This window comes from Sitophilus oryzae, unplaced genomic scaffold (assembly GCF_002938485.1).
Source record: "Sitophilus oryzae breed Bouriz unplaced genomic scaffold, Soryzae_2.0 scaffold_1620_pilon_pilon, whole genome shotgun sequence".
NCBI classification, from domain to species: domain Eukaryota; kingdom Metazoa; phylum Arthropoda; class Insecta; order Coleoptera; family Curculionidae; genus Sitophilus; species Sitophilus oryzae.
The window spans coordinates 2,772,336-2,794,052 of NW_022146304.1; the positions used below are offsets into that span (position 1 = coordinate 2,772,336).

At 33.6% G+C, this 21,717-nt stretch overlaps 1 protein-coding gene across 3 annotated transcripts in view; it reads left to right on the forward strand.

Annotated features, from left to right (window-relative positions):
- LOC115880255 (CUGBP Elav-like family member 1) overlaps nt 1-21,717 on the forward strand; it is an 863,877-nt gene that overhangs the window by 473,621 nt on the left and 368,539 nt on the right. For all 3 annotated transcript variants that reach the window (XM_030897433.1, XM_030897434.1, XM_030897436.1), the window contains one exon: nt 15,474-15,556. In XM_030897433.1, coding sequence (XP_030753293.1) covers nt 15,474-15,556 — 83 coding nt within the window. The remainder of the gene's footprint in view (nt 1-15,473; nt 15,557-21,717) is intronic.

Sequence of the window (21,717 nt, forward strand, 5' to 3'; positions counted from 1 at the left end):
GTTGTGTTGTGACAATTTCAAATGTTAATAAAATTGCCGAAAAAATGTTAACGCGTAAAGGAGAGAGTAATTAGGGCGTTGTTGAGTGCAATAACATTCAATAATTTTACTTTCCCGGATATTCAACTCTCCCGAAACAACATTTTAGAGCTTGATAGTTTCTCACACCGCACCGATTTGATCAGAAGCAAAAATGGATTCAAACAGTTTGAAGAAACAAGTGAGTAAACAAAGTGCTCGTTACAAAATCAAAAAATTAAATAGACATATACTATGAGAGTATAAAATATAATTTGCAATATTAATGGTATTCTTTTTTATTCAGTTTTAACTAGTGATTAAATGTTCTATGAACATAAATAGTACTGAAGCTGTGGTTGGTTCCTTGTGAACCATCGTTGAAATATTAGTATTTTAATAAAACACGCTTTTAGATGTATCAAAAACTTTTAATAAGAGTAACTTTAACTCTACATATATGTTTCGGCTTGTTAGGCCTTTTTAAGAACTTTTTTTAGTTTTTAAAAAACTCTTGAAAAAGGCCTAACAAGCCTAAACATATATGTAGAGTTAAAGTTACTCTTATTAAAAGATTTTTGATACATCTAAAAGCGTGTTTTATTAAAATACTAATATTCTATGAACATCTTCTAATATTATAATAATGTACCTTAAATTTTCTTTATAGCCGAAATAGCCCTAATTATGACCCCACTAGCAAAACTGGTGATTAAAACTATGCTCGCTACCGTAGTTAAACTCATTTAAAAAGTTTTTTTTTGCTGGAAAAATAAATTATAATACAAGCTAGATCTTCTGAAGATTTCAAAATATTTACTTTTTTATTTTTATTTTTAAAATTTTCACAAATTATACTTCCTAACACTTTTAGAATAATTATATAATATATTTTCCTATACTCGCTATTTAAACCCGTGTACTTGTGTATACTAGTTGTTTACGATGGTGGCAGCATCGGCGTAGAATGCATCAAGCCTATATGGAAGGCATACGGAACGGATATGGAACGGAAACGGAATGTATAGTAAGAATCAACCTTAGTTCATATTATTATATCAAATTAAAAAGTTTTATGACTTAATTGTGAAAATGGTTTTTTGTGATCTGTTTTTTAAAATTTTATTATAATTAACGCGTTGTTTTATGCCTTTGATCCCATTTGTCTTTTTTATTTCCTATTTACCACAACATTATTTAATATTATGTAAAAAGTATTTTAAATACAATTTTGGCCTTTCGTTATTTATTATCATATTTTATTGCCCCACAACCATCAAAATTAACCCTCAAGACCCCCCCAAATATGCTGTAAACAAAGATCCCGAAATAAAAAACGAACCCTCTTTAAAGAAACGGTAAAAAATGTAGACAAGGCGATATATATCCTCTACCCTCCACCCTTGTCCTTCACCTCCACCTCCCCCACGTTGTTCTCCAACTTACGAGACGATTTTATGGTCCGCCGGTCGATTATGGGCCAAGTTTCTTCTCTCGGGGGAGTCGAGGCACACGGTTTCATGGCCGTTTCTTGCCGGCGCCTTTTATCTAGCGACGTTTTCGAATTATCGTACATAATTTGCCCAAAGTGCTACGAAACTCAAATACAACAAAGTAGACGTCTCAGTTCTCGTGTAAAAAGTTTAGAAAAAATGAGGTTTAACGTGGTATAAAAAACTTTCGGTTTGTGTTGGTAATTATGTTAGTTTTTCTTATCATTTTCGAACTCGATTTCGAACTCGGAATTCTATTCTCTTTGTATTCGAAAGAAGCACTGTTAATTATAAAAAAATAAACTGAGTTTACCTTCGACGAAGATTCCATTGTTCACACAATACGCAAATGAGTCAAAACACTAAATGTTCGGCAACTACACTACTATGCAAATATCTCCAGAATGTTTAGATTTAGGTATAGAGAAAACATCTACCATATGAAAAACATCTGGAATTGCTGCCGGTAGAACGTAAAAATGAAATATTATACCAGGTTTATCATAACATAACATTTTGTATTGGGTTAGATCTGGCAACACTGCAACCCTAATATTATCAAAAAACAGTTTTTACCTATAGCGGAATAAAAATTTCAAATGATTATTTTATTCCGCTCCTAGATATGTCAAATAAACTCGCGTTTATAATCCACATAATAATAGCTTAAAATGGGTGCTTACAGTGCATATTGCAACGAAAATGCGTATATAGATCAAAAGGGCAAATTAGGGCAAAAAAATGAAATATTTTTATTCTAAGTATTTATCAAAGAACTTCACAAAAGCAATGTTTACTTGGATACACGCGGATACATTTTTTAAACTCAACGTGAAGTTTTGATTTTATTGAAATATTATCACATATTGACATATAAATGGAGAATAATTCATAATGTAGAATAATGTAATGGAGAATAATTCATAATGAATTAACTTGGATTAAGCTTTGCTTTACCTTGTCGAATAGCTGAAAACTGGAGACGATAATAATATGCGCAGCTTTTCTTTTAGAAGCATTAAACACTTGTAACTTACTCGATAAATAACGAATCTGCATGACTAACAATATTTTGTTTTAAGACATATCAATTGCAAATCAAAGTCAGAGTTGATATAATCAATATAACGGTGCCAATGTTATTTTTTCCGATAATGTTCAACTCCTCAAACATTTAGCTGTAAAAAAATGTCATATTTTTGTACTTTTGTAAAAATTGTTCTTTTGAATTAAGTTCCGCTAGTAAATTAAAATATTACAGTGTGGGCAGTAGGGAACGCAACGTTTACCGGCAGCCAGACGGGCCGCATGCTGTTCTAGAGAGCCTAGTAAAAGATGTATCAAAGAGCCAGTCGTCTTAAAATACTTGTTTTTCCGACGTTGCTAGCTCTCGTACTATAACATTCAATAATTCAATTCCTATTCATACTCAATTCATATTCCCGGATATTGGACTCTCATAACATTGGACTCTCGGAACAACATTTTATAGCTTCATAGTTTCTCACACCGATTTGATCAGAAGCAAAAAAGGATTTAAGCAGTTCGATAAAACAAGTGAGTAAACAAAGTGCTCGTTACATAATCAAAAAATTAAATAGACATATACTATGAGAGGTTAAAATATAATTTGTGCAATATTAATAGTATACTTTTTTTAATCAACTAGTGATTAAATGTGTCATGAACATTTTCTAATATTATAATAATGTACCTTTAAAAAATTTCATTATAGCTGAAATAGCCCCAATTATGACCCCACTAGCAAAACAGGCGATTAAAACTATGCTCGCTACCATAGTTGAACCCATCTAAAAAGTTTTTTTTAACCGGAATATGTAATAAATTAAAATACAAGTTAGACTTTCTGAAGATATCAAAATATTTACTTTTTTATTTTTATTTTTAAAATTTTCACAAATTATACTTCCTAATACTTTTAGAATAATTATATAATATATTTTCCTATACTCGCTATTTAAACCCGTGTACTTGTGTATACTAGTTGTTTACGATGGTGGCAGCATCGGCGTAGAATGCATCAAGCCTATATGGAAGGCCTATGGAACGGATATGGAACGGAAACGGAATTTATAGTAAGAATCAACCTTAGTTCATATTATTATATCAAATTAAAAAGTTTTATGACTTAATTGTGAAAATTGTTTTTGTGATCTCTTTTTTAAAATTTTATTATAATTAACGCGTTGTTTTATGCCTTTGATCCCATTTGTCTTTTTTATTTCCTATTTACCACAACATTATTTAATATTATGTAAAAAGTATTTTAAATACAATTTTGGCCTTTCGTTATTTATTCTCATATTTTATTGCCCCACAACCATCAAAATTAACCCTCAAGACCTCCCCAAATATGCTGTAAACAAAGATCCCGAAATAAAAAACGAACCCTCTTTAAAGAAACGGTAAAAAATGTAGACAAGGCGATATATATCCTCCACCCTCCACCCTTGTCCTTCACCCCCACCTCCCCCACGTTGTTCTCCAACTTACGAGACGATTTTATGGCCCGCTGGTCGATTATGGGCCAAGTCTCTTCTCTCGGGAGAGTTGAGGCACACGGTTTCATGACCGTTTCTTGCCAGCGCCTTTTATCTAGCGACGTTTTCGAATTATCGTACATAATTTGCCCAAAGTGCTACGAAACTCAAATACAACAAAGTAGACGTCTCGATTGTCGTGTAAAAAGTTTAGAAAAAATGATGTTTAACGTGGTATAAAAAACTTTCGGTTTGTGTTGGTAATTATGTTAGTTTGTCTTTGGGGAAACTACTTACTTACTGCCATTACTCGCTGACGAGTATTTGACATGCATCAGAAGATGGTTATGTAAGGCACGAATTCAAAAAGCTCATTACTTTGTTGCCTCTTTACTTTTTGGTTATCGTTGTTAACTGAGTTTACAATTCTTCTCCATTGCGCCATTCATATTGTGCGCTGCTTCCTCCCACTGATTCTGCATTGTTGTCCCCTTTAAGTTTTCATGGAAAATCTTCTTGTATCTTTTGAGTTGTCGACCCGGTTTTCTCTTATCCTCTACAAGCACACCGTAAAGAAAAGATTTTGGTAGGCGGTTTTCTTGCATCCTGCATACGGGGTCCTATCAATACGAGGTCCTATCAATTCTGTTGTCATCTAACTTCTTGTGACGCTGATGTTCATCTGTCATACCAGCGTTTTAGGGGCCTGCTGACTGGATATTTTGTTTCTGTTTTTTGTGTTTTGGCGCACTTGTAATGGTAGCCAAACTGTAATGGTAGTCATAGCAGCTATTAAGAAGTTGTAGAATAACACTTGATTTTCTATACAGGGTGAGTCGTAAATAAGTGCAAATATTTTTAGGGGTAGTATATTTCGATCCCAGAAACATATTTATGGGTTTTTTTTCGCGAAAATTTTTTTTTGAAATTCTTGAATTTTTTGAAAATTTTTTTGGAATTTTTTTTAACTAATAACTAACCTAACCTAACTGCAAAAACCATCTTGGATCGTGGCATAACGTCGGTTTCCAATGTTTCATGTCCTCTACATACATGTCCTTATATAAAATAAAGTTTCTTGTATGCAACACTCTGTATTTTATTTATAAAATTAAAAGAAAATAATAATAAATTTGAATAAACAATATTTGGCGACATAATTCCGAAAAAGGCCGAACCGATCCGAAATTATCAAAAGCTTTGGGTCGCGACAAGAATAGCGCGCAATAGTGTTTACATTGTCCTTATGGGCACTTTCCAATCTAAACTTGTTTCATTTATCTATGCTAGGCAATAATACCTTTAAAGGATCGTTTTGCTTGTCATTAAAAATAGAAAAAATTGTCATTTTCTGTGTTCTCTTGAACTTTAGTGAAAACTGCTTCTTCTCTAAATTCCTCAATAAGTAATTGTTAATTTACGACTTAGCAGCTATAAATATTGTTCAAAACATATAAAATGCTGAGAGGCGTCTTTAACATTTCCCTCGTATAATAATAATAATGACATCCATAGAAAAATAGGTTGACATAACTAAACAATAGGTTATGAAATTAACGTAACATTGACATTTTTCATCGTTTTATCCAGGGGGGTGACAGTAAACCGGAAAATTGGAAACAGTTCTGGCGCGATTCTACCCAGGCAGAAAGCATGGCCTTCTAGACTGTCCTAGACAAAAATCTGAATATTTCTATATGATTTCTGTTACGAAATATTTTTATACACGTCGCCGTCCGTTCTTTTGTCTGTGAGTCAGCTCCCGAGGTCACTGGCAAGGTCGGGAGCCATTTTATTTTTTGCCGTTTAGATTTGATTGGAAGTAATTGGAAGTTTGTTTATGATATTTCGGCTGAAATTTATAAGTACAAAGATGTTTTTTGATATAAAGTTCCTTGATAACACTTTAATAAAGTATATATGATATTAATTACATGAAGAAAATGATGAAATCGACGTCTCTGTGTGTAGTAGGTATGGGTCATATTATATGTAAAAATAGGTAATATATTAACTGTTTTTATATTTTTTTAGCTTTAGACCCAAGGATCTTGGGATATTCTTTGCGAAGGATACTTTAAAGACTAATCAGTGATTTTGAGCAATTGAAAGCAAGTTATAGAAGGTAAATTATGATTATTGAACTATTATTCGCCTACATTAATTATTATCTACAAGATGAACAGAAATGCGTAATTACATATCACATAGGTATCTATTATCTATATGTGATCAACGCGTATCCAGAAAACGATTCTCACGGCAACGAAAATACCAAAATCGACTGCTTCGCGTTCCGCTAATCGAATACTATCGCTTACCGCTTTGAAAGCGTAACTTTTTTAAGTCGAAGGTCCAGAATTCAGGCCCAGGGCTTCGCAGACATCTCTGGAAGGAGTATTCGCAGAGACAGTGATTTTTTCCATTTTATGAACTAACTAAATTAAATTCTATGGGGAAATTAAAATAACTTTGGTTGCACATCATAATACGACCACCAGCAAACTCCATAAGACGACGCATGGTGTCATTGATGACGTGCAACGAAAGTTGTTTTAATTTCCCTTTACGCCCACAGTTTACCAGCGATGTCTGAATGAAACTACAAACTTTAGTAAACACCAGAGAGGTTGGCAAAATATGAAATTAATTTAAATCATGACGAAATTACGGCCTGGTCTATAGCTCCGATTGGTCCCAGCAATTCACTCCAAACCCATCCCATTGGTGGAAAAAACTCGAGAGGTGTCTATTAATTATCGAGCGCAGTGCCAAAAGGTGCACCTGTTTCGAGATTAAATTATGTTTGGTGATGCGACGCAAAACACCGCGACAGACTATAAAATTTATGGGTCCCGACGCTTGGCAATCGAGCACACAGAATTCGCGTTTCCTCAAGCCGTTATTTATTTGTCATTAGTTAGGTTCTGAAGTAGCTCGTGTCGGTGTTTTAACATTTAAAGTTTAGAGTTTTAGTGTAAATTTTCGAGTAGCATTTACGCTAAACTTCGGACTAGAGCTAATTCGACCATTTGAGGGAGGTTCTAATTGGGAACTGAAAACAACTATTCAGAAGCTGAACTTTTTTATGGTCACCTAAAATAAACTAGACAGAGTAACATAAACTATAGAAGTTTGGATTAAAAATAGATGGAGAATATCTTAGTCATAATAGACATAGTCCTAATTGCAAATAGTCCTGAAGCACAAATGATGAACAAGCACAAATTAATGAACTACATACAGCCAGCAATAAAGTGGGTCTCAAAATGAATAGTAGCAAAAATTCAACACTGCAAATAGTAGAAGAATTTGGTTTAATATACAATGGTTATTGTAATTAAATATCAGGCTAAATTAGATTTTGGTAGTTGTTATCGAAATTTAAAATTTAGTCTTCATTTTTACAAAATGTTGAATATGTCAAAATCCTTACATTTTAGGGCATATACTTCTTTAATAAAACTCACTCTTGTTTTTTCCATAGAATCCGAAAATCAACTAATACACAGGGAGCTACAAATTCAAGGTACGGAAACCGTAATAGATACGAAAATGGTTAAATTAGAACAAAGTTGCTTTTTGGCATGTTCACCAAGATGCCATCAAAAATGTTTTAAAAATTTCAAGGATGGCTGAGTTTTTTGAAAAAAAAGCGGATTTTTGCAAAAAACTCTTATTTTTCCCTGTCGTTACTTTTTAGAAAATCAAAAAAGTAATTGCGCATTCTCTTAGCCACTTGATTAGGGCTATCTGATGGTATGTTTATATTTTCAAATTATCTGATAATTTGTGAGATATAGCATTTTTTATCTCAGTTTTTGAAAGAACTCCGTCTCCTGAGTACAATGATGTGCCACACATGATACTTTTTTTTTGTTTTAGGTACCTTAAAAATAACAACGTGTACTTGTGATACACTGATGACACACATCACAAGTACATGCGAGAGGTAGCCGACGCTCTATATAGAATATGGCACTGTAAGAAGAAGAATAACAATAACAAAACCATTTAATTGTTATTTAAAATAATTTAAAGTCCGACTCTGGGTTTTTAATTTATTTAATCTGATTATATTCATTGCAACAATATTGATAAGCGCAACATCACTCAAGCCAGTTGAAAGCGATTCGAATAATTAATATCTAGGTCAACAATTTAAAGATATTATTTTTAACTTTTTTATTGTGAATTTGAAAGCTCAGGGTACGTTCTAATAATATGCATAATATTAATCGTAGTTATTATATTATAAATAAATCAACTTCTACAAACTAGTTTCTAATGCTCTACATGTTCGAAAGGGTTACCGCCCTCCATAATGCACAAATTTATTTTTCGTTCAATCTTATTTACAGCTTTTTGAACAGATCTTCTTCTTGTACTTTCGAATGCATTTTGTACTCTTTAATTGATTTTGTTACTCCTTAATTGTTTTTGTACTCTTAATGTTGAAATGTATTGATTTCACTTGTACAAATGACGTCAAGTAATGCGTTAGGAACCTTGCTGGCCATTATACTGCTCTACCATTTCCAATCCATCTTCCGGGGAAATGATTTCATTGTTTATATTTTATTATATTTATATTATTTACTTTATATTATTTTTATTTTATTGCATTTGATTTTCCATATTCAATGTTTTACCCTACGTCATTGTTAAGTTTAAAAGCTTAACAATATTGTAACGATGAATAGATTAAATCGAATTATTAAAAAAAAATATTTAAAAATAACAGAGCCGGACTTGAAATTAGTTTAAATAAATTGTGTTCAAATGTCAAAAACAAAAACAAAAAGTATCAAGTGTGGCATATCATTGTACTAGATCGAGTTCTTTCAAAACCTGAAATAAAAAATGGAGGTCCGTATTTAAAAAAAATAAATTAAGAAAAAAAATAAGCTTCTGTAATTCACAAATTATCAGCTAATTTGAAAATCACAAATACCATCAGATAGCCCTAGTAATCATCAAAAATCATCAGATAAAGTGGCTATGAAAATGTGTAATTAGTTTTTTGATTTTCTATAAACTAACGATAGAAAAAAATAAAATTGATTTTTCAAAAAAATCCGTTTTTTCCTAAAAACTCAGCAATCGTTGAAATTTTTAAAAACATTTTGACAACATCTTTGTGAACATCCTAAAGGGCAACTTTGCCCCAATTTAACCATGTTCTTATCTATTACGGTTACCGAGATACAAGTGCTCGTACCTCGAATGTGTAGTACCCTGTATAGGGTGTTCCACGAGGGGTAATCCGCTATAGAATTTGGTGTACACGACTCAGCGGTTTACCCCTCGGTGTTCCATTAGAAAGAATACAACTTTGATGTGTAACTTTTTTTGGAGACACCCTGTATAACTCTATATCTTTATATAAAATACTTTCAATTAACCTACATATGCTTCAAAATTTCATTTCGACTGAACTACCGTTCTTCTTGCAGCCTACGCGTCGCATGAGAGGCGCCACCCTGTATGAAGGACTCAGTGGATACTTTTATTAAAAATTTACCAGATATTAAAAATAATACGCATCAAACATAAAACAAATAAATTAGCACTAACATCTAATTAAATATTGGATAATTTAATAACGATCAAACTCTCGTAAACTATTTGGAACGTATTTGTTGTCCCAGAAGCCGTTGTTTTTTCTCGCAATTTCGAAATAATCAAACACAAAAGTGAACGGCTGCAGCAAGTTTATGCCCTTTTTATCAATTAAACTTCCCGTCGATGCGCCGTAAAACACGCAATAAATGCAAATTCTGATTGTACGCCAGCGCCATTTAGGAATTTGATAGTTCGACATCAGTCAGTATATCGGATATCCGAAATGAGGATTTTTAATTAAAAACTTTATTGAAAGCTTGAACTCGATTGTTAATAGATCGTATCGTTTTAGTGTCTTTTTTTCGATTTTTTAATGGATGGGAGTAATGAGTTTTCGTCAGATACCGATTGTTATAGAATGACTTTAATTTAAATGAAGAGGTCATTTCATCGAGCAAAATTTTTAATTAATTTATAGTACCTATGATTTTATTGGAATATCTGCTATCTGAACTCAATTTTCTACTACTTTAAAGTTGATAGAGATTAGAATTTATATATTTCTATATTTAGATGTAATGTAATATAGTGTAATGGTTGGTTATAACTATTTCTTCTTCTTCTACTTATTTGAGATCTAGTCGATTTGTTAGTTTTAAGGTTGCCTCTATAAGAGTTCTTGGGAGATGGACTGCCAACTCTTCAAGAGCTATGCGTGGTAGCCTGTTTTCTTCCATGCGTTTGACGTTTGCGAACCATTGTTTTTTTTTCTTTGTCTACCCCATCTCACTACGTCCTGTATTCCACATTGTTATGTGATATATGTGTTTGTAATTCTGTCTTTTCTAGTCTTCTCCATTATGGAAACAACTTCTTAGGTTCTTCATTTCAGCAACTCTTAACATGCACACGTTTGTGCCTGAAAGAGTCAAAAATATTAATTCCCAGAAGCCATGGCTAAATCGAGCGACCTTCAAGGAGATCCAGAAAAAACGTGATCTTTGGCATAAATATAAAAAAAATAAAACTACCGAAAATTATGCAATTTATTGTCAACAAAACAACAGAACAAAAAAACCCATCCAGAGGATGCCAGATTCAAGTTTGAGCAGAATTTGCTCGATGGTTCTGAAAAACATTTCTATACATACATCAAACGTAACCTGAATTCAAAACTTACCACTTTCACCCTTAAAGATAAGAATACCAACACCCTACTTAAAACCAATGAAGAAATTGTCAACTGTTTTGCACAACAATTCCAAAGTGTTTTTGTAAGAGATTCGACTACTTCTGCCACTCCAGCACTCCCCAGAAGATCCTATTCTGAAGTTGTAATCACCTCTGTTTAATTCACGCCGAAAAAATAGAGAATGCCATCGACTCATTGAAACTTGATACAAGCCCCGGACCAGACTGTATACCGGCTGTCTTTCTGTCAAGATAAGCATTCACTCAGTGGACCTCTTTCATTCTTGATGAACAACTTATTATTACATGGAAGACTACCTGCGAGCTGGAAAAAGGCTATAGTCACGCCCATATTTAGGAAAGGAAATAAACAACTAGCCGACACTATCGACCTATTAGCTTGACAAGTGTCATTTGTAAGTGTCTGGAGAAAATCGTGGCAAGGGAGCTGACTGATTTCTTTTTGGCGAACCAAGTGATACCACCTGAACAACATGGTTTCCTTCCTCAGAGGTCTACAACAACCAATCTCCTATCCAGGCTTCAGTAGTGGACCTTGGCACATGACATCATGCAACCCACGGATGTCATTTACCTAGATTTCAAGAAGGCTTTTGACAAAATCCCAAATGATTACTTGATATGCAAGCTGGAACATTGGAACTTGGAACATGGTGTTAGGGCACGTATCTTGGCACTGATAAACTCCGCAAAATAAAAACACTAAATCACCACAATACAGCAAAACACATTTACTTTTACACTGGACGCGCGTTTCGCTAACCATTTTAGCATCATCAGCAGAGCTACAAGTTGAGCGTTTATATACTCGCTCAGTGGGCACCGAGTGGGCGTGGCAAAATCTAGCCAACCGAGTCAGAGCCCACTGAGCGCAACAGTTAGATTTCCGCCACTAGAGTAGTAGGAACAAAGAACTTGAAGGAATTGGACCGTTGTCTCTGTTCATACTGTCTTTACATTTATTAATTCTGATGCTTTCATATGCATCTAATTGCCTGTAATTTGAGACTTGTTTAATTAATTTTAAATTATTAAGATCTATACAATGTTCTTTATCAACAATATGTTCGGCAACGCAAGATTTATCCGGTCTACCATATCTTATCTGAGCTAAATGTTCTTTAAATCTAGTTAATATTGATCTTCTAGTTTGCCCAACATATTTCTGATTACAATCTTTACAAGAAATTTCATAAATACCCGACCTTTCCAGTGGAGGTGTTTGATCCTTTGGATTACCTAATAATTGTTGTAATTAATTACAACAATTATTAGGTAATCCAAAGGATAATACACCTCCGTGTAATTAATTACAACAATTATTAGGTAATCCAAGGGATAAAACACCTCCACTGGAAAGGTCGGGTATTTATGAAATTTCTTGTAAAAATTGTAATCAGAAATATGTTGAGCAAACTAGAAGATCAATATTAGTTAATCCGAGTGGTGCCATTAAGTATCTTGGTGTATGGCTGGACTCAAAACTGACGTTCGGAGTATATATTGACAAAACTGTTGTTAAAGCGCAGAAGACGATATCAGCATTGACTAGTCTCATGTCGAATATCAGGGGTCCCAAACCATCCAAAAGGCATATTCTGGCAAGTGTGGTACATTCGCAATTACTGTATGCAGCACCGGCATGGTATACTATAACGCAGAATAAAAAACAACTGCAGAAACTTATAAGAGTGCAGAGAATAATATGCATCAGAGTTTGCTGCGCATACAGACATCTATTTCATATCTATGAAATAAAGGAAAATTATTTATTGACCTAAAACCAAGAAGGGTAAAAATATATAAACATATCTATTCTTAGGTATCTAAACTGTGATACTCGCTTAATAATTTTGTTTTTACTACCAATTTGCATCTTACCATACGTCGCTTTAGAGAAAGCAAGCATTTTTTGGAATACAGCATTTAGCTCTTTCTGTAGAGATAATCTTGTTTTATTCTCGGTTTACTTGGTAGAATTCATGAAGCTGTCTCTGCATATCGTCTTTTATCTCCGCAATAATAGCTGCATCATTAAAATGTTCCATTTAAAGTTACAAAGATTTTTTTTTGATTGAGAAAATGACATAGATCAAATGGTCCGGGAATACTGTAATGCTGATAATATTTTAGATAAATGGAGCAGGTGCCTTTATGTAAAAATCCATATTTTCAAAACGCTCCTATTACCATCGCCGGAAAGTCAGTTACCGGTAACGGCTAGACAACTAATTTTTAATTCATACGGATATTTCGAGATTTTTAATTTTTTCCTTCCGTTATAATTAAAGCTACCTAAAATTCATAATTTGAAGTTTGTGACACATCTTAGAATTTTGATGATCTGTCAGTAAATCAGTGATAAAATTAAAGAAATTTGACAAGCGCTAATTCATGCCAGCACTTCACAAATCACAAATTCTTTTAGTGGAAGAATTGCGAGAACTGGCATTTCTCTCGGCATTTCTTAAATTTTATGTTTTCGATGGAATCCTTTTGTTTGACTGTAGCTTCAACTTATATTTTTATCACAATATCAAAAAATATATCAACACATTGATTCAAGAACATTCTCGATATGCAATCACTCCTCAAGAGAATTTCTCCACATTTTTCGGCTTTTGTGTTACAAAATCCCCCATGCATGCGTGAAAAACGAGAAGAAAATATAAAAAACCGGGAAATTATTACATTTTATAACACTTCACCGAATCAACGTAATAAAATGTTTCTCGAAGCGACGCACGGCATTTTAGAGGGAAAATATAAGATGAAATATATACCTAAGCGGCGACACATGTTTGGAAAATAACCCGAAAATAAAAATCATAAATTTCGGTTAGATCTGCTATTTACTGCCGTTTCGGTCCAGGTTTGCGATATTTTTCTCTCGGCTGAGCCGGCAAATTAAGTTACGGCCACAATTTTAAAGAGCGATAAATTTCAGAGTTTGCCCGCCGAGAGAAATTTAAAATGAAAGCAACAATTTTCTTGTATCCGATAGAGGACATAACGAAAAATAATATCTAGCAATATTGAATAGACATAAATGAAAGAAGTAGTTTACAACATACGATACGTTGTATACGGCAGAAATCAGAAATTTTCGCTATTTATTTCACGCCGTCCCGGATACAGTTCATGTTGATCACATTAAAATAATATTGAAATCGTGGTTTTGTCATAGTATTTACGTATTTTAGTTTTTTGGTAGTGCAGTTATTGAAACTATAAGACACTCAGGAACGAGGTTTAACGCTCTTTGGGGTAGTAAAAAATAAGTGAAAAAGAATGAGAACTAGACGTCTTGTTGTGTTGTGACAATTTCAAATATTCATAAAATTGACCAAAAAATGTTAACGCGTAAAGAAGAGCGTAATTAGGGCGTTGTTGGGTGCAATAACATTCAATAACTCAACTTTCCCGGATATTCAACTCTCCCGAAACAACATTTTATAGCTTTATAATTTCTTACACCGATTTGATCAATAGCAAAAATGGATTCAAGCAGTTCGACGAAACATGTGAGTAAACAAAGTACTCATCATCAAAAAATTAAATAGATATACTAGGAGAGAATGAAATATAATTTGCAATATTAATGATATACTTTTTTAATCAACTAGTGATTAATGTTTTGCCGCAACCGCACATGCGGCATTTGGTGATCTTCGAACGGGGCTTCGCCGATTTGCTATGTGTGTGGATGGGGAAGTCGGAGTTCGACGACTCGATCGGCGACGAGAACGAGTGCCCGTCTCTATGTTGTTGCTATCAGGGCCCGCATGTGTGGATGGAAAGGCGAAGTCCGATCACGAGCGCTCGGGAGTTGACGAGCGCTCGGAGTTCGCTAAATGCCGCATGTGCGGTTCCGGCATTTTATGAACATCTTTGAAAATTATAATTATGTACTTTTAAAAAATTTCATTATAGGCGAAATAGCTCCAATTATGCCCCACTGGTAAAACCGGTGGTGAAATTATGCTCGCTACCGTAGCTGAAATCATCTATTTTTTTTAACTGGATAAATAAATTATAATGCAAGTTAGACCTTCTGAAGATATCAAAATATTTACCTTTTTATTTTTTTGTTTAGAATTTCCACAAATTATACTTTCTAAGAGTTTTAGAATAACTACTTATATACTAATTTTTTCGTTTACTCACCATTTAAACCCGTGTATTTGTATGTGTTCGTTATTTACGATATTCCCGGGCGGTGGCAGCACCGGCGGAGAATGCACCAAGCCTATAGCGTTTAACGCCTTGGGAGTAGCAAGGTACAGCTTGCCATACTAGAGCCGTTCGGTATACAAGGAAGGTAATGTGGCTAGCATTACGCTTCAACCACCTATTATTACCTCAGGATTGTGAATCCCAAGTACCTACTCATTTAAGGCTGAGTCGATATTTTATTAAAAATAGTCGGCTGATGAAATGCCGGCTGTGGGATTCGAACCCACAACCTTTGAATTTGTAGACGAGAGCTGTACCTCTACGCCACCGGGTCACCTGAGAATATAATTTACCCATGAATTAAAATCTGACAGTCACGTGTCCTCTTCATATTATTATTTATTATATTATTTATCCCCTCATTGGATAATTTTAATTTACAAATATTAAAACACTGTAAAGTAGTGATGAACAGCTGATAGTTTTACAATTTTTTCTATTGTTTCAGGATGTTGTTTTGTAACGTTCTTTACCCGAAAGGCTGCCCTACTAGCTCAAGATGCCTTACATAATGTAAAGACTCTATCAGGGGTAAGTACATCATATCTATTATTCAAATTATTTTTATCTACTATACAATATGATGATATATTTTGAATGCTAATATTAAACCACGTTTGAACTATTGTGCATTTTTAGAAGAAAAGTTTTATTCATCTATCTTAATTGCCAAAAATTATTATATTATAAAATATCCAGTAATATTACATTACAACCTCCAATCAAACATTACACAAGTATACACGGTTTTGGACATGAACAACTAAAAGCAATTTCTAAGATAATTTTTGGAGTTAAATCAGCAGTGCATTTTTTAAGATTGGTTCTAGTTTTCGAAATATTTAATAAATTCATTATTTTACTATTTTTGACCGTTAACGGTCATTTATTGAATTAAACAATGTAAATCAGAAATGAACAGAGGTTGAACTGCGTCTTTTATACTGCTTGGGATCTGTTTCACGGATTAGGGTCCAACAGTAATCGCTCATCATGCCTTCGTCCCAAAATCCTTGGTATCGCCTTTCGATTTTCGCTATATCTTGGTGTAGCCGCTCTTCTTGCTCGTCGCTCGTGTCGCCCAAGTTTTGTGGAAAAAAATCAAGATGTGAATGCAGAAAATGTATCTTGAGAGACACTCGAGCTCCAATCTTCTGGTAATTTTCCAACAAACTGTCGATTACTTGCTTGTAATACGGTGATTTATGATTACCGAGAAAGTTGTGAACAACACTTTTAAACGATGTCCATGCTACTGCCTCCTCAAGCATTATATATTTTATAAACGTTGCGGCAGCCATTAGTTTTCGAATATCAGGTCCGACAAATATTCCTTCTTTGATTTTTGCGTATGACAGTTTTGGAAACAAACTTGGTTAAGTACTGGAAAGCCGGTCCTTCGCGATTGAACGCTTTGAAAAAGTTCTTAATAAGGCCAAGTTTAATGTGAAGAGGTGGCAGTTAAACGTCCAGTGGGTTTACAAGTGGTACAGAGGACACATTTTGTTGTCCTGGCTCATAGTGGGTACGATTCGGCCACAACTTTCTCACATAATGATGATCAACTGCACGGCTGTCCCACAGACACAAAAAACAGCAAAATTTCGTGAATCCAGATCGCATCCCAACCAATAGACCAATAACCTGTAATGAATAATCAATTAATATTTCGAAATTAATTACAATTAATTTATTTTTCAACCTTAAGATCGCCACGAATTTTCCATTGATGCTCATTGTATTTGATCTCGTCCAAAATTGTACAGATTGTGTCGTAGCATTCCTTAGTTTGTACTGCGTGTGCAATCGAAAAAAAAATCAAAAGAAGGTAATAAAGAAATATCTTGAAAATAAAAGATATTCTGGAAAAATTAAGGTATTGCTATGACTCTGTGGCACCCTTACTGCTTTAAATGCTTTTCAACACATATTTACTCTTTCCCTTCGAAGGAAACGCCATTAATAATTTACCCTCATGTTAATTTATCAATTATTATTAATATTAACTATTATATTTTACCCCTCCAAAAATTAGGTAAGGTTTAAAAAAAATACTTCTCTTAAAATCCATTAGAGACATAATTCTCAGAGATTGCTTCGTCTCGTAGACAATTCGAATCAATTTCTTAGTTCAGCACAAATTCCCTCTTCTCTCTCGACGTCAAATTAAGAAATAATGAAAGAAAGCTCCACCAGTCCAAACGTAGTTATCTTCGAATTTTCCGCCGGTGCTTTTGGAAATTATCGGGGAGATATCTGCCAATTATCTGTAATCGAAGGCTTGTGCGACGTTCGTTAAATTCGTCTAAACAAGAATAACCCTCGAGTGTCGTCCTTTAAATTTAAAACAGCGTAAATAGGAAGTGGTGTTTTATTTTACTTATACTATACAGGGCGAGTCTTAAGTGCAAATATTTTTAGGGGTAGTATATTTCGACCTCAGGAACATGATTATGAGTTTTTTTGCGAAAAAAAAAATTTGAAAAGTAAAGTATCTCGGTTATTTTAGATTTATTTGAAAACGGTAAAGAGAAAATATGTTTCTTTTAAGAACTACCAGCCCTGAAAATATGTGCACTTATTTAAGACTCACCCTATATAATATTACACAATACAGGCTGTCAAAAATATAGTGTATCTAACTTTGGTGGGTGATTTTACAGATAAAAATAAAACAAAAAGTTCCTATGAACATATGTCCTAAAATGCTTCCCGAAGAAATTACAGCCCTCGAAAGGTACTTACTAAAACTTACTACTCTGAAAGGTTAGTTTTCATTAGAGAGGAAAGTACTTCTGGTGGTACTTTTTTTATTCTTATAGACTATAATTTAAACAAATGACATGAAAAGCTAGAACTTTTTTACGTAAAAATGGTGCTCTTCGTTTAGTTCAAAACGTTGAACGGTTTTCAAGATGTTTGCGTTTATAGATTACGATGCATCAATTTGAGTATTAGGGCACAAACATAGTGAGGCATCTCGATGCGATGCTCGCCAAGATGCTGGCCGCGCTGCTCGCCAGGATGGTAGCCACGATGCATCCTACGCGCACTGTTTTAAAACGGCGAATAGGTGCGCGTAGGCATACTGAAACATTTACCATCGCCGTTTTATTAAGCACCAGTTTATGTAATAGTAGTTATTAATTAGTATAGGCTTGGTGCATTTCAGTTGATTTCAACAAATTCCTACCGCAGCGAGTCAATGGCAAAAATCAGAAATTATCCCTGCCCTATCTATTTAACGTCGCCGCAATAGAATATATATTGAAATCGTGGTTTCGTTATAATATATAAGTATATTAGTTTTTTGCTAGTGCAGTTATTGAGACAAAAAGAAATATAACACTCAGGTACCAGGTTTGTGTGATGTAACGCTGTTTCGGATAGTAAAAAATAAATGAAAAAGAATTCGAACTAGGCGTCGTGCTGTGTTGTGACAATGTCAAATGTTAATAAAATTGCCGAAAAAATGTTAACGCATAAAGGAGAGCACAATTAGGGCGTTGTTGGGTGCAATTACATTCAATAACTCAACTTTCCCGGATATTCAACTCTCCTGAAAAAAATTTTTATAGCTTCATAGTTTCTCACACCGATTTGATCAAAAGCAAAAATGCTTTCAAGCAGTTCGACGAAACAAATGAGTAAACAAAGTGCTCGTTACATAATCAAAAAAATTAAAACATACTATGAGAAGATAAAATATAATTTGCAATATTAATGGTATACTTTTTTTAATCAACTAGTAATTAAAGTACTTGCTATAAATAAATAAAGTCCATAAACTAATTTCGATTTTGAAAATAGCTACTGTCACTTGCCATGACGACATCAGCTCTCTTTATTGCACTTTATTCAAAATCTGAGCTAGATAGGTATAGGACACCCTAATATATGTAGTTTGAAAGAGCATTTGAATCTGTTTCGATTTATTTAAAAAAATAGGTTGTCGTATTTGAAATAACAAAGTTTTTATGCCAAATAAATATTTAAAATAAATCATCAATTTTTGGTACCCCTGTATAAATTTAAGGCAGCAATACAATTTTTCAGTAAAGTTTATTTCTCTATCTTTAAACTCAGCACAAGAATTAATTCTAAAAAGTAATGTACAGGGTGTTGATAATCTGTTCCATTGTAGCATGCATATTTAAATATCTTTGAATATCTCAAAAACTAAAGCTTGTAAACATATTAATATATAATAACCCTTATAATGCATGCCTTATTTTGTGTCCAAGGATCCAAATAAGAAATAAAATATCGGGTGTTCCACAAGAAAAAATATAATTTTTGTGTAAATCTTAATTCTGACATACCCTGTACATTTCAAAATAATTTTAAATTATGCACATGGTCTTCCCACATATGCCCATAAAATAGTTTGTTTCTACATATTTCCGTTTTCGTATAATCAATCGACGCGAATGAGTTGCGCCACCCCGTATATAGGTGTTCCATTTAAAAAAATATTCGCGATCCACTCACACTTTTTTGAGCCACCCTTTAGAAGTTCAAATATTTCCTCAAATACATCCTAATACATACTTTATGTCTGGACTACAAAATTCATAAGTTATTTATTATTAGAACTACAGATGCCCGACGCACTATTGCCGGACCCTGTAGAATCAAGGTTATTACATTGTTGGTGATAAATTATGATGATGGTATTTCATCTCGATATGATCGAGATGAAATACCCCGCACTATGTTTGTACGATAGTCGCGATGTATCCTACGCGCACTTACTCGCCGTTTTAACAGTGCGCGTAGGATGCATCGCGGCTAGCATCCTGGCGAGCAGCGCGGCCAGCATCTTGGCGAGCATCGCATCGAGATGCCTCACTATGTTTGCGCCCTTAGTGAAATGATAAAATGTGTAGGTAAAGAAATTTTAAATAAATTCATTTCCTAATTTCCCTAATACTAAAATCGATGCATCGGAACCTCTTCAATCGCAAATATCTTGAGAACCGTCCACCGTTTGGAACTAAACCTAGAGCACCTTTTTTACAAAAAAAAGTCCAAACTTTAATTTTCATTTGTTGAAATTACTCTATCTATAAGCAAATAAGGATAAAAGAAGTACCACCCGTAGTACTCTCTACCCTAATGGAAAGTACCTTTTCAATGCTGTTACGGAATTTTAAACTATCGCCATTCGCTTTGTCATTAAAATGTGTGTAAGATTACCAAATTTACATTATTATTTTATTTATTATATTATAAGTAGGTAGCGCCTTCTACAAGTAGGAGCCATATCATTATTTGATTTATTACATTGATTTATATCAAAATCAAATTTCTCATATCTAAAAACTCCCAGACACCATTTTCACCCATATAATGATGTTACTTTAGAAATTATTTGAAAAAATCGAAATAAAAATTAAATTTCTACACCCTGTATCTCCGAGACTAAGCATTTTAGGACATACATTTATGTATACGATTTTTTTTACTTAATTTTATCTGCAGAATATGCAGTCAAAGCTTCCGGAATACAGTTCAGACCACCCTGTATAAATACAGCATTAATATCATTTATAGTCTTAATTTCAAACCATATTAACGCTCTCCAGGCTTTCTCAGATCAAGGCTTTGATGTTTTCCCTCTCTGATTAATTCAAAGACGCCTGATTAGCTCGTATTAATTTTGTTGCGCCTCATACCTGTGCAATTTAGTTTTCCTCTTTTAATTAACAACTATGAGAAAAAAGAACGTTCCCTACGTTGTCGCCCTTTATTCCTGCTAATTGACAAAGCGGAATGTTGAAGAAAATGCTTAAATTAAGCAAAGGAAATTGAGCTAAAACATAATCATTTAGTTTCTGTAGAAAATTAATTTCTTTTCTAAAGCGTATTTAAACTATTATTTTGGGGATACTGTCCATATTGATAACTGAAAATGGACTTATATATAATTACGGATATAATCTCAGTTTGTACCTATATCAATTTGTGTACTAACTCTAATTTTGACGTGCACAATATACTGCTCTATGTGCAAAAAAAGTAAAGAGAAGTATGTCTCGAAGTTGATTGCTATGCACTAAGAAAAATATTTTCAAATTAGACGCAAAAGAGAAAAATACCTATACAGGGCGGTCCGAACTAGAGGTGGGAATTCTAGTTCCTTGGGAGGAACTAGTTCCTTGAACTAGGTCCTTAGTTCACAATAGTTCCCGACTATCCCATTGCTGGCTAATGGATTTCATTTTCAGTCAGAACTATTCGCCCAGTTTACTATTCAAAATTATATAGATCATTATAATTTTTATAATGTACAAAATATAAGAAGACGTGTAATCGCATATGTTAAAAACATATAGGTAAGTTTTATAGCAGATAAAAAAATTAAAGAAACTCAAATCAGAATTTAAAAACTATATCACAAATCAATTGGAGGAAATAATACGAAAAATTTACGAAAAAATGTATTTTTCCTCACTTCAAGCTTTTTGTTTTTGTCTAAAAATTTAGAATATCTACCTCGTTTTATAATATATTTCTTAATTTTAGGGACCTAAAGTGAAACATTCCCATAAAATATTTAAAAAACAAAGTAAAAATCAAAAACAGTATCCACGACAATTTTCTGTGGCAATTATGCCGCGCCGGCTGTGGCAATAGACAAGGCCGAATCCATCGTCGTCGCCTTGTATTATATCTCAGATCTGCCGACT